General features: G+C 48.8%; 1 protein-coding gene across 1 annotated transcript in view; it reads right to left on the bottom strand.

Moving 5' to 3' along the window:
* Window positions 1–13,929: 13,929 nt before the first annotated feature.
* LOC148532315 (phospholipase B1, membrane-associated-like) overlaps window positions 13,930–14,314 on the bottom strand; it is a 177,854-nt gene continuing 177,469 nt past the window's right edge. The window contains exon 54 of the mRNA XM_088467995.1: window positions 13,930–14,172. Coding sequence (XP_088324121.1) covers window positions 13,930–14,172 — 243 coding nt within the window. The remainder of the gene's footprint in view (window positions 14,173–14,314) is intronic.

Raw genomic sequence — 14,314 nt, 5'->3', positions numbered from 1 at the left:
TAACCTCCCCCCCCGTTAGTGCCTAAACCTAACCCCCCCCCCTCCCTGCTGTCTAACCCTAAACTCCCACCGGGGGTGCTTAACCCTACCCCCCTCTTCCCCTAGCCTAACCATAACCCTCCCCGGGAGGTGCCTAACCCTAAGTCCCCCCGGGTGCCCAAAACCTAACCCTCCCCCCCCCGCGTCGTTCTGCATTTCTGGCATCGGGATTATGACAGGCGTCGGTATCTTGATGCCTGTCATAAATCGCTAGCCGGCATTCCGGCGATGGGATTTCACCGGTCACATAACTACATCTCCTCCTGTATAGTGTTTGGGCAGAGCAGGTAAATAATATATTGACAAGTGACTTTTTTCATTGTAAGGAGTCGGACATAGGTTTTCCTGTGATGGACAGGGTGCCATATTTATCTTGTGTATACAGTACCTTGATAATAGCGGTGGACCCCTTCACCCTCATTTTTAAAACTACTGCATGCAAAAAAACTTAATTGAAAAATGAGTTACATCATCAGTTTTATCTTATTTCCTAACCTTTGCAGTCTAATACAGTGGTTCCCAAACTGTGCACCGTGGCACCCTGGGGTGCCTTGGGACACTTGCAGGGGTGCCTCAGGTTGGTGGTCCAGCACTAAATCAAATTATTTATGGTCGATATGTGAACAAATAGAAGCGCCAACCTGTCCACCACCACATAACTGAACCTAAGGATGACAGGTCAGCACAATTTACTTCACTTTACTAGATTTTTTTTCTGAATTTCTCAATAACAAACTTAAACTTAGGGGTGCTGTGAAAACAAATCTGATACTCTAGGGCGTCGTGATTCAAAAAAGTTTGGGAACCACTGGTCTAATACAAACAATGAGAAGAAAAAGGCGCCCTCTAGTGTAGTAACTAGAGTACACATCCAATATCCTCACAGTGCAAACATACATGGGGGGGGGGTTATTTATCAAAGCTGGGAGAGAGATAAAATTGTGGGAGATAAAGGGCTCTATTTATTAACATAATTTTTTCTAAAATAAAGTGAAAAAGGGTGTTTTCACACCCTTTTCACATTATTTTAGTTTCCCCTAAATTTACTAAAGGGCAATTGGAGTAGAATTCGTAAAATTGTACTCCAAGCCCTAATTATCATATAATTTTAGTAAGCAAATCGCATAATTATAATGAAAAATGCAATCTGCCTGAGATTTACTAAAAATAAAATGTGAAAAAACACCAGTGGAAGCCCTGTGATAATAACACCACCTGGAGGTGGCGTTATCCAGGCTTTCCCCCAGTCATGGGACTCCTGCTCTGCTCTAACAGGCAGAGCAGAGCCGGGAGCCGGGCTCCAGTGATCAGCTGTGTGGTCTTAATCAGGCTTGCCTACCCTCCCGATTTGGGCGGGAGCCTCCCGAATATCGGGTGCCACTCCCGGCCACCCGGAAAGGCAGGCAAGCCTCCCCCCTCCCCGGCGCATATTTTTTTACGAAAAATACAGTGATAAGGCTGTGGAGGGGATTCGCAGGGCGCAGACAGAGCTTTATCGCAAGCTCTGTCCCTGCAAGGGATTTTTAATAAATCCCTGTGATATTGCCTGAATTGGCAATGCGAATTCAGTCGGTAATATCACACTACAATCTGCATTTTAATGCGGATTGTAGTAAATAGAGCTCAAAGTACTAACCAATCAGCTTCCAATTTACATTTTGCAGGCTGTGTTTATAAAATGATAGGAGCTGATTGGTTGGTATTTTTTTTTTTTACAATTTTATATCTCTCTCAGCTTTGATGAATACCCCCCAAAACTTAAAGCAGTGAAACCAATCTAATATTAATATTGTTCTTTGGTTTTCCAATTCTCTGATTTACACTGCTCAAACCACATTGGAATAAAAAACAAATGTAGGGGTATACTGTATTTACTAAAGTGCGGGATTTTAGAAGTGGAGATGTTGCCCATAGCAACCAATCATATTCTAGCTATTATCTTCTAGAAGGTGCTAGATGAATGATAAGTAGAATCTGATTGGTTGCTATGGACAACATCCCCACTTCCAAAAACCCGCACTTTAGTACATATACCCCATAGTATAATTCTGGCACATATAGTTACTTAGGGCTTGTTTCAGACATGGACAAAAGTAAAATATTACTTTTGGGTGATGTAGCTGGGATGTAACTGAGGGGTCTATATTCAGTATGTTAATTATTGGAGTTTGAGCGGATACCGATAATTAACATACTAACTCGCCGTCAGCGCCGGAGCAATTCATCATTGCTCCGGTGCGAAGACAGCTGATCTGTTTATCAGCTGTCTCCATGAGCAGCTTCACTGCTCCTTTCGGACCAGTGAAACTAGTACGCCTGCATGACCTACAGGCAGGGCTGGTGCAAGCTCTCTCAGCACCCTAGGCAAAACTTCAGCCTACTGAGCCCCCTTCCCAGACCGTCACAATACCCACTTTCCAGCCCCACAGGTGAAAGTGAGGACGCGTTGTCTTAGAAGTTACACAGCTGCCACCTGAATTTAGTACAATAATGTCTCTTTCAGAGACATTCTTAATATTGTAATAGGCAGACTCTGTGGCGTCCCCAGAACCCGGCGCTCTAGGCAGCTGCCTAAAGCTGCCTAATGGTAGAGCCGGCCCTGTCTACAGGTATGCGCACAAGAGCCTCGGCGCCCGGTGGAAGGAACCGGACAAGGGCAGAGGGATACGAAAGGATCTCTTCGCAATTTGGGGCTCCTTCCCATAGAGAAGGAGCAAGTTGTGGGACCAAACGCCATTTGAAGATGGCGAATGCTCACGCAGTCAAGCTCTGAAAATACTGTATTTTCGAAGCTTGATAATTTCTACTAGTGTATGGGGACAGCGGCCATTCCGGGAGAGAAAGGTAAGTAGGAGATATCTGTGATACTAGTGTATGGGAACAGCGGGCCATTCTGGGAGGGAAAGGTAAGCAGGAGATATCTGTGATACTAGTGTATGGGAACAGCGGGCTATTCCAGGAGAGGAAGGTAAGCAGGAGATATCTGTGATACTAGTGTATGGGAGCAGCGGGTCATTCTGGCAGAGGAAGGTAAGCAGGGGATATCTGTGATACTAGTGTATGGGAACAGCGGGCCATTCTGGCAGAGGAAGGTAAGCAGGAGATATCTGTGATACTAGTGTATGGGGACAGCGGGCCATTCTGGCAGAGGAAGGTAAGCAGGAGATATCTGTGATACTAGTGTATGGGGACAGCGGGCCATTCTGGCAGAGGAAGGTAAGCAGGAGATATCTGTGATACTAGTGTATGGGAGCAGCGGGTCATTCTGGCAGAGGAAGGTAAGCAGGGGATATCTGTGATACTAGTGTATGGGAACAGCGGGCCATTCTGGCAGAGGAAGGTAAGCAGGAGAAATCTGTGATACTAGTGTATGGGGACAGCGAGCCATTTCAGGAGAGGAAGGTAAGCAGGGGATATCTGTGATACTAGTGTATGGGAACAGCGGGCCATTCTGGCAGAGGAAGGTAAGCAGGAGAAATCTGTGATACTAGTGTATGGGGACAGCGAGCCATTCCAGGAGAGGAAGGTAAGCAGGAGATATATGTGATACTAGTGTATGGGAACAGCAGGCCATTCTGGCAGAGGAAGGTAAGCAGGAGATATCTGTGATACTAGTGTATGGGGACAGCGAGCCATTCCAGGAGAGGAAGGTAAGTAGGAGATATCTGTGATACTAGTGTATGGGGACAGCGGGCCATTCCGGGAGAGAAAGGTAAGTAGGAGATATCTGTGATATTAGTGTATGGGGACAGCGGGCCATTCCGGGAGAGGAAGGTAAGTAGGAGATATCTGTGATAGTAGTGTATAGGGACAGCGGGCCATTCCGGGAGAGGAAGGTAAGCAGGAGATATCTGTGATACTAGTGTATGGGGACAGCGGGCCATTCCGGGAGAGGAAGGTAAGTAGGAGATATCTGTGATACTAGTGTATGGGGACAGCGGGCCATTCCGGGAGAGGAAGGTAAGTAGGAGATATCTGTGATACTAGTGTATGGGGACAGTGGGCCATTCTGGGAGAGAAAGATAAGTAGGAGATATCTATGATACTAGTGTATGGGGACAGCGGGCCATTCCTGGAGAGAAAGGTAAGTAGGAGATATCTATGATACTAGTGTATGGGGACAGCGGGCCATTCCGGGAGAGAAAGGTAAGCAGGAGATATCTGTGATACTAGTGTATGGGGACAGTGGGCCATTCCTGGAGAGAAAGGTAAGCAGGGGATATCTGTGATACTAGTGTATCGGGACAGAGGGCCATTCCTGGAGAGAAAGGTAAGCAGGGGATATCTGTGATACTAGTGTATCGGGACAGTGGGCCATTCCTGGAGAGAAAGGTAAGCAGGAGATACCTGTGATACTAATGTATGGGGACAGCGTGCCATTCCGGGAGAGAAAGGTAAGCAGGGGATATCTGTGATACTAGTGTATGGGAACAGCGGGCCATTCTGGCAGAGGAAGGTAAGCAGGAGAAATCTGTGATACTAGTGTATGGGGACAGCGAGCCATTCCAGGAGAGGAAGGTAAGCAGGAGATATATGTGATACTAGTGTATGGGAACAGCAGGCCATTCTGGCAGAGGAAGGTAAGCAGGAGATATCTGTGATACTAGTGTATGGGGACAGCGAGCCATTCCAGGAGAGGAAGGTAAGTAGGAGATATCTGTGATACTAGTGTATGGGGACAGCGGGCCATTCCGGGAGAGAAAGGTAAGTAGGAGATATCTGTGATATTAGTGTATGGGGACAGCGGGCCATTCCGGGAGAGGAAGGTAAGTAGGAGATATCTGTGATAGTAGTGTATAGGGACAGCGGGCCATTCCGGGAGAGGAAGGTAAGCAGGAGATATCTGTGATACTAGTGTATGGGGACAGCGGGCCATTCCGGGAGAGGAAGGTAAGTAGGAGATATCTGTGATACTAGTGTATGGGGAGAGCGGGCCATTCCGGGAGAGGAAGGTAAGTAGGAGATATCTGTGATACTAGTGTATGGGGACAGTGGGCCATTCTGGGAGAGAAAGATAAGTAGGAGATATCTATGATACTAGTGTATGGGGACAGCGGGCCATTCCTGGAGAGAAAGGTAAGTAGGAGATATCTATGATACTAGTGTATGGGGACAGCGGGCCATTCCGGGAGAGAAAGGTAAGCAGGAGATATCTGTGATACTAGTGTATGGGGACAGTGGGCCATTCCTGGAGAGAAAGGTAAGCAGGGGATATCTGTGATACTAGTGTATCGGGACAGTGGGCCATTCCTGGAGAGAAAGGTAAGCAGGGGATATCTGTGATACTAGTGTATCGGGACAGTGGGCCATTCCTGGAGAGAAAGGTAAGCAGGAGATACCTGTGATACTAATGTATGGGGACAGCGTGCCATTCCGGGAGAGAAAGGTAAGCAGGAGATATCTGTAATACTAGTGTATCGGGACAGTGGGCCATTCCGGGAGAGAAAGGTAAGCAGGGGATATCTGTGATACTAGTGTATGGGGACAGTGGGCCAATCCTGGAGAGAAAGATAAGCAGGAGATATCTGTGATACTAGTGTATGGGGACAGCGGGACATTCCGGGAGAGAAAGGTAAGCAGGGGATACCTGTGATACTAATGTATGGGGACAGCGTGCCATTCCGGGAGAGAAAGGTAAGAAGGGGATATCTGTGATACTAGTGTATGGGGACAGTGGGCCATTCCGGGAGAGAAAGGTAAGCAGGGGATATCTGTGATACTAGTGTATCGGGACAGCGGGCCATTCCTGGAAAGAAAGGTAAGCAGGGGATATCTGTGATACTAGTGTATGGGGACAGTGGGCCATTCCTGGAGAGAAAGATAAGCAGGGGATATCTGTGATACTAGTGTATGGGGACAGTGGGCCATTCCTGGAGAGAAAGGTAAGCAGGGGATATCTGTGATACTAGTGTATCGGGACAGAGGGCCATTCCGGGAGAGAAAGGTAAGCAGGGGATATCTGTGATACTAGTGTATGGGGACAGCGGGCCATTCCGGGAGAGAAAGGTAAGCAGGGGATATCTGTGATACTAGTGTATGGGGACAGTGGGCCATTCCGGGAGAGGAAGGTAAGCAGGGGATATCTGTGATAGTAGTGTATAGGGACAGCGGGCCATTCCGGGAGAGGAAGGTAAGCAGGAGATATCTGTGATACTAGTGTATGGGGACAGCGGGCCATTCCGGGAGAAGAAGGTAAGCAGGAGATATCTGTGATACTAGTGTATGAGGACAGCGGGCTATTCCGCGAGAGAAAGGTAAGTAGGAGATATCTGTGATACTAGTGTATGGGGACAGCGGGCTATTCCGGGAGAGGAAGGTAAGCAGGAGATATCTGTGATACAAGTGTATGGGGACAGCGGGCTATTCCCGGGAGAGGAAGGTAAGTAGGAGATATCTGTGATACTAGTGTATGGGGACAGAGGGCCATTCTGCGAGAGGAAGGTAAGCAGGAGATATCTGTGATACTAGTGTATGGGGACAGCGGGCCATTCCGGGAGAAGAAGGTAAGCAGGAGATATCTGTGATACTAGTGTATGAGGACAGCGGGCTATTCCGCGAGAGAAAGGTAAGTAGGAGATATCTGTGATACTAGTGTATGGGGACAGCGGGCTATTCCGGGAAAGAAAGGTAAACAGGAGATATCTGTGATACTAGTGTATGGGGACAGCGGGGCATTCCGGGAGAGAAAGGTAAGCAGGAGATATCTGTGATACTAGTGTATGGGGACAGCGGGCTATTCCGGGAGAGGAAGGTAAGCAGGAGATATCTGTGATACAAGTGTATGGGGACAGCGGGCTATTCTGGGAGAGGAAGGTAAGTAGGAGATATCTGTGATACTAGTGTATGGGGACAGAGGGCCATTCTGCGAGAGGAAGGTAAGCAGGAGATATCTGTGATACTAGTGTATGGGGACAGCGGGGCATTCCGGGAGAGAAAGGTAAGCAGGAGATATCTGTGATACTAGTGTATGGGGACAGCGGGCTATTCCGGGAGAGGAAGGTAAGTAGGAGATATCTGTGATACTAGTGTATGGGGACAGAGGGCCATTCTGCGAGAGGAAGGTAAGCAGGAGATATCTGTGATATCTCCTGCATTACCTTTATTATAAATGGGCCGATAACTTAATTTCTACAAAAGCAGGTGAAAAAGTTAAATTAAGTGATGATGAATAGAGCCCTTAGCAGCCGATTTATCAGTTTTGTTAAAGTTGCCCCCTTAATATAATATAAGCATCGAGTCGCAGCAATCAGAAATCAGTAAATTGTGAAGTGATATCACTTTGCTGCTGTGTGTGGACCCAGCTTGCCTAATGTACATCAGGCCGGGCATGTGCAGGTATAGGCTACCAGTGGGGGATCTGAAGTAGCCCTCTCCAAGCACTCGGGGCCAAGCTCCAAAAAGACTAATTTGGCAATTTGGTAGAACCCATAAAAAGCTACAGGTACTGATCATATTTACTGATGTACCCTTATACTAAATCACTGTATTACTATATAACGTTCTGTTGTCCAACGTTAGCTCCTACATGTCCCCCTACTCGCAGGCCTTTGCCCCGCATGTTCTAATCCTCACCGGCCTATGGACCACATTCCACCTTCCTCATCATCCCTGATCGCTCCCCCTCCTTCCCCGAATTTCGCGGCGCTGCAACTACTTTTTTCCCCTGAAGGGGAAGTGGCCATGCCTCCTGCGAATAGGCCACGCCCCCTTCACCTGGGTCGGCTCTTATCGGCCCTGCCAATACAGAGGCACGGAGTCTAATGTGTTGGTGGTATTCACCAGGGACTCTGGAGGTTTGGACTTAGCTGTGCCTAATATGCAGGTCGTGGCCCTCTGACTAGGTGACTAGGGCCCTGATTCAGTGACGGACACTCTAAAAGAGCACTCGCTCTGAATCTGGGCGTTTTTTAAATTTTTTTGTGCGGCCTTCTGGCCGCTCGCATAGCTGTGGGCGACCACCCACAGCTATTGCGAGCGACCAGGTTGATGGTCGCGATGGTCAAGACCATCGCGACCATCGGGCTTGTGACGAGACCCTTGTGGTCAGTGGCGGACTGGGCCGCCGCTCTATTAGCAAGCATCGTGGGCCGCCCACCTCCTCCTTGCAATCGACTGTGGAGGAGTTGGACCAGTATGCAGCTCAGGGGTTTCCGCCGCGGCTGCGTTCCGACTTTAACTGTCGGAGGCAGCCGCGGTCACGTGCTCTTCTGGTTTGTACTACAGGGCTACGGAAGCCCTGTAGGTACATAATAAACACGGCACCAACCCCGGCCGTCCCGTCGGCGTCGTGCATAGGCGGCGCCGGCCGTACATAACGAGCGGCAGCGGCTGCAGAGGGAGGAAGGGAGGGTGGTGGTGGTTATGGGCCCGTCGGCGTCGCGCATAGGCGGCGCCGGCCGTACATAACGAGCGGCAGCGGCTGCAGGGGGAGGAAGGGAGGGGGTGGGGGGGTGGTGGTTATGGGCTCGCAGGGCAGCAGCTATGGGGTATGCTGCTATGGGGAATCTGCTGCTATGGGGTATGCTGCTATGGGGTACGCTGCTATGGGGTATGCTGCTATGGGGAATCTGCTGCGATGGGGTACACTGCTATGGGTTATGCTGCTATGGGGTACGCTGCTATGGGGAATCTGCTATGGGGTATGCTGCTATGGGGAATCTGCTATGGGGTACGCTGCTATGGGGTATGCTGCTATGGGGAATCTGCTATGGGGTACACTGCTATGGGGTATGCTGCTATGGGGAATCTGCTATGGGGTACGCTGCTATGGGGAATCTGCTATGGGGTACGCTGCTATGGGGTATGCTGCTATGGGGAATCTGCTATGGGGTACGCTGCTATGGGGCATGCTGCTATGGGGTACGCTGCTATGGGGTACGCTGCTATGGGGTATGCTGCTATGGGGTACGCTGCTATAGGGTACGCTGCTATGGGGTACGCTGCTATGGGGTACGCTGCTATGGGGAATCTGCTATGGGGTATGCTGCTATGGGGTACGCTGCTATGGGGAATCTACTGCTATGGGGAATCTGCTATGGGGTACGCTGCTATGGGGTATGCTGCTATGGGGAATCTGCTATGGGGTACGCTACTATGGGGTACGCTGCTATGGGGCATGCTGCTATGGGGTATGCTGCTATGGGGAATCTGCTATGGGGTACGCTGCTATGGGGTATGCTGCTATGGGGAATCTGCTATGGGGTACGCTGCTATGGGGTACGCTGCTATGGGGTACGCTGCTATGGGGCACGCTGCTATGGGGCACGCTGCTATGGGGTACGCTGCTATGGGGTACGCTGCTATGGGGTATGCTGCTATGGGGTACGCTGCTATAGGGTACGCTGCTATGGGGTACGCTGCTATGGGGTACGCTGCTATGGGGAATCTGCTATAGGGTACGCTGCTATGGGGTACGCTGCTATAGGGTACGCTGCTATGGGGTACGCTGCTATGGGGTACGCTGCTATGGGGTACGCTGCTATGGGGAATCTACTGCTATGGGGAATCTGCTATGGGGTACGCTGCTATGGGGTACGCTGCTATGGGGAATCTGCTATGGGGTACGCTGCTATGGGGTACGCTGCTATGGGGTACGCTGCTATGGGGCATGCTGCTATGGGGTACGCTGCTATGGGGTACGCTGCTATGGGGAATCTACTGCTATGGGGAATCTGCTATGGGGTACGCTGCTATGGGGTACGCTGCTATGGGGCATGCTGCTATGGGGTACGCTGCTATGGGGTATGCTGCTATGGGGAATCTGCTATGGGGTACGCTGCTATGGGGTACGCTGCTATGGGGTACGCTGCTATGGGGCATGCTGCTATGGGGCACGCTGCTATGGGGTACGCTGCTATGGGGTACGCTGCTATGGGGTATGCTGCTATGGGGTACGCTGCTATAGGGTACGCTGCTATGGGGTACGCTGCTATGGGGTACGCTGCTATGGGGAATCTGCTATGGGGTACGCTGCTATAGGGTACGCTGCTATGGGGTACGCTGCTATAGGGTATGCTGCTATGGGGTACGCTGCTATGGGGTACGCTGCTATGGGGAATCTACTGCTATGGGGAATCTGCTATGGGGTACGCTGCTATGGGGTACGCTGCTATGGGGAATCTGCTATGGGGTACGCTGCTATGGGGTACGCTGCTATGGGGCATGCTGCTATGGGGTACGCTGCTATGGGGTACGCTGCTATGGGGTACGCTGCTATGGGGAATCTACTGCTATGGGGAATCTGCTATGGGGTACGCTGCTATGGGGTATGCTGCTATGGGGAATCTGCTATGGGGTACGCTGCTATGGGGTATGCTGCTATGGGGAATCTGCTATGGGGTACGCTGCTATGGGGTACGCTGCTATGGGGCATGCTGCTATGGGGTACGCTGCTATGGGGTACGCTGCTATGGGGCACGCTGCTATGGGGCATGCTGCTATGGGGAATCTGCTATGGGGTATGCTGCTATGGGGCATGCTGCTATGGGGAATCTGCTATGGGGCACGCTGCTATGGGGTACGCTGCTATGGGGTACGCTGCTATGAAAGTGGAGAGAGAAAAACAGAGAAAAACAAAGAAGAAATAAAGATAAGTGTATGTTTAGTATGGATTTTCTACTCTTATTTTTCTTTTGAAATAAAAATATGGTGGGAGGGATTTCTTGTATGTAATATTTCTCTACACTGACCGTTGGGGAAAAGGTACAAGGTGCTGCAAAGTGACAAATGCGCCTTAACCAGCGCTATTTTACACTTATACTTTTGTATGTTAGCAGCGCTGTTTAAATTAGCGCTGCTGACATACATAAGTGTACGTGTAAAATAGCGCTGCTGACATACATGAGTGTACGTGTAAAATAGCGCTGCTGACATACATGAGTGTACGTGTAAAATAGCGCTGCTGACATACATGAGTGTACGTGTAAAATAGCGCTGCTGACATACATAAGTGTACGTGTAAAATAGCGCTGCTGACATACATAAGTGTTCGTGTAAAATAGCACTGCTGACATACATAAGTGTACGTGTAAAATAGCGCTGCTGACATACATAAGTGTTCGTGTAAAATAGCGCTGCTGACATACATAAGTGTTCGTGTAAAATAGCGCTGCTGACATACATAAGTGTACGTGTAAAATAGCGCTGCTGACATACATAAGTGTACGTGTAAAATAGCGCTGCTGACATACATAAGTGTTCGTGTAAAATAGCGCTGCTGACATACATAAGTGTACGTGTAAAATAGCGCTGCTGACATACATAAGTGTTCGTGTAAAATAGCGCTGCTGAAATACATAAGTGTTCGTGTAAAATAGCGCTGCTGACATACATAAGTGTTCGTGTAAAATAGCGCTGCTGACATACATAAGTGTACGTGTAAAATAGCGCTGCTGACATACATAAGTGTACGTGTAAAATAGCGCTGCTGACATACATAAGTGTACGTGTAAAATAGCGCTGCTGACATACATAAGTGTACGTGTAAAATAGCGCTGCTGACATACATAAGTGTTCGTGTAAAATAGCGCTGCTGACATACATAAGTGTTCGTGTAAAATAGCGCTGCTGACATACATAAGTGTACGTGTAAAATAGCGCTGCTGACATACATAAGTGTTCGTGTAAAATAGCGCTGCTGACATACATAAGTGTTCGTGTAAAATAGCGCTGCTGACATACATAAGTGTACGTGTAAAATAGCGCTGCTGACATACATAAGTGTTCGTGTAAAATAGCGCTGCTGACATACATAAGTGTTCGTGTAAAATAGCGCTGCTGACATACATAAGTGTACGTGTAAAATAGCGCTGCTGACATACATAAGTGTTCGTGTAAAATAGCGCTGCTGACATACATAAGTGTTCGTGTAAAATAGCGCTGCTGACATACATAAGTGTACGTGTAAAATAGCGCTGCTGACATACATAAGTGTTCGTGTAAAATAGCGCTGCTGACATACATAAGTGTTCGTGTAAAATAGCGCTGCTGATATACATAAGTGTACGTGTAAAATAGCGCTGCTGACATACATAAGTGTTCGTGTAAAATAGCGCTGCTGACATACATAAGTGTTCGTGTAAAATAGCGCTGCTGACATACATAAGTGTTCGTGTAAAATAGCGTTGCTGACATACATAAGTGTACGTGTAAAATAGCGCTGCTGACATACATAAGTGTTCGTGTAAAATAGCCTATTTTACACGTACACATATGTATGTTAGCAGCGCTATTGTACACATACACCTCCATTTAAGGATGCGCCGTTACTTATGGGCCAGTGCCTTGGACTTGCCCCCAGGCTAAAAGTTGCCAGCCAGCCCCTGCTTGTGGTAAGGTCTCATGGCCGCAAGCCCCAGAGAGCTTCTGGCCGGAAGCTCTCTCACTGAGAGACAGCCGCCCCTTTTGTAGTGAGCCACGGAGTGCGAGATTTTCTCGCTCGCTCCGGGGCTTGCGCACATGCAGTGCGGGCGCTGTGCATGCGCAGAGCGCACCATCGACCTGCTCGCGAGTGCTCAAGCGCTTGCGAGCGGGTCTGAATCAGGCCCACGGTTCCCTAGTACAGGTGCTGGTGTACACTGGAGTGTAGTAGGAAGTACGTAGAAGGCGTACAAAGCGTAGTCGACAAGCCAGGTCATAACCAAACAGACAATACTGTACTGGAGATCAGATGGAAACAGGTCGCTGAGAATAGCCAAGGTCAATCTGAAATCACCAAGTGCAGTACCAGGGAGTAGACGAAATCAGGTCAGGTGCCGAGCCAAGGTCAGAAACGAGTAGTAGAAATCACTAGTAGTAAGCAACACTGGAATACTGTAGGTGTGAGCCTATACACTGGCACTGTCTAGTGCTTAGAGACTCCCTCTATACGTATCACGTTTGGCGCGCCTATCCCTTTACATCTTCACACAGGTTGGCATGTGTCCCTAGGGAAGCCACAGTCTCCTGTACACTACAGCCAGAAGCCAGGGGTGTGGGGGGGGGGGGGGGGGAGAGTTACAGCGATGGGCGCCAGGGACTCCTAGTTCCCGCCTGCTGCCCAGCCACTGAGCAGAGCTGCCGGAGCCGGTAAGTGGGTGCCGGTGTCTGGCGCGCTGTGACACAAGCCCCCATCCCACTTCATTGTGTCTCATTTGCCCCCTCCTCACCAGTTTCTTCCCCCCCGTGCCACTCCCTCACCCAGCAGAAGACAATTTGTGGTACACATCAGCAAAGAACCACATTTGGTTTACATTCTTTATTTTGAGATCATTTGCACAGAGATTCACATTACAATGAACGTTTATTTGTCCTTCAGTAGATTATCTTTAAACGTATATCCTGTTATTGTGGGAACGTAATACATTCCATCACCAGTGTTAGATCCTATCATATATTATTATCTATTTATGCAACGGTCGGTGTCAAGCCCCCATCGGGTCTGCACAAGGCCATAAGGAAGAATTGTTCTTCTTACGTAATCTGCTTTAATCACAATGCCTATGTAGACATGGCAGGTATTCGGTTGTGATTCATTTGTAGGTATAACATATACTGTATTATTGGGGGGGGATTAAATGATTCAATTACCGTCCATGAGACACAGCAATGTACGCTGAGCACATCCTCACCAATTATAGTAGCCCAACATTGCTAATTTTCCTACGATCCTGTATGAGGGAAAATTGTTGATGTTGGCGGACGCAAGGTTCCATCGTTCCCCATGGGTTTAGGTAACACTTAGTGGTCACTGCCGAGTAGTAGTCTCTTTGTTATACAATAAATTACATTCCATTTCCAGGGTGTTTTATGATATTGTACTGGAGGGCCTGAAGACAAATTTGATATTGTGGAGACAAGTTCTATTGAGAGCCTAAATACAGCTCTTGATCATAAGGGCTCCACAGGCCCCCATCAGAACGAGGAGCCGCTCTCGCTGAGGTTCTTCAGATTACGCAATCTCTTCCGATAAATCATCGACATCGCAATCCCAACAACTGCACATCCCAGAACCACGCCACCAATGGAGCCCACTATCACTGCCCAGTACGGCACCTGGTCGTCATCTTTTGGCACAGTGCCTGCTGGTGGGACCAGTGTTGGCTCTTCATCCTCTAGTGCGAAGCTGTTCTTTATAGTGAAGAGGTACGGGTGGTCCTGAGAGATTAACACAAGGTGGAGATCAGCCATGGACAATCATTTCTCATCAGACCCTGTCCTATATTATCAGTACACCGGTAACTTGGAGAGCTTGATCCTACAGTCACAAAAGTCTAATTTGTTGTTATGTTTATACTAG

The sequence above is a fragment of the Taudactylus pleione genome, unplaced genomic scaffold (genome assembly GCF_031769625.1).
Source record: "Taudactylus pleione unplaced genomic scaffold, aTauple2 ptg000079l, whole genome shotgun sequence".
NCBI classification, from domain to species: domain Eukaryota; kingdom Metazoa; phylum Chordata; class Amphibia; order Anura; family Myobatrachidae; genus Taudactylus; species Taudactylus pleione.
Note: the sequence above shows the minus strand (reverse complement) of the source record. Positions and strands in the feature narration are given on the sequence as shown.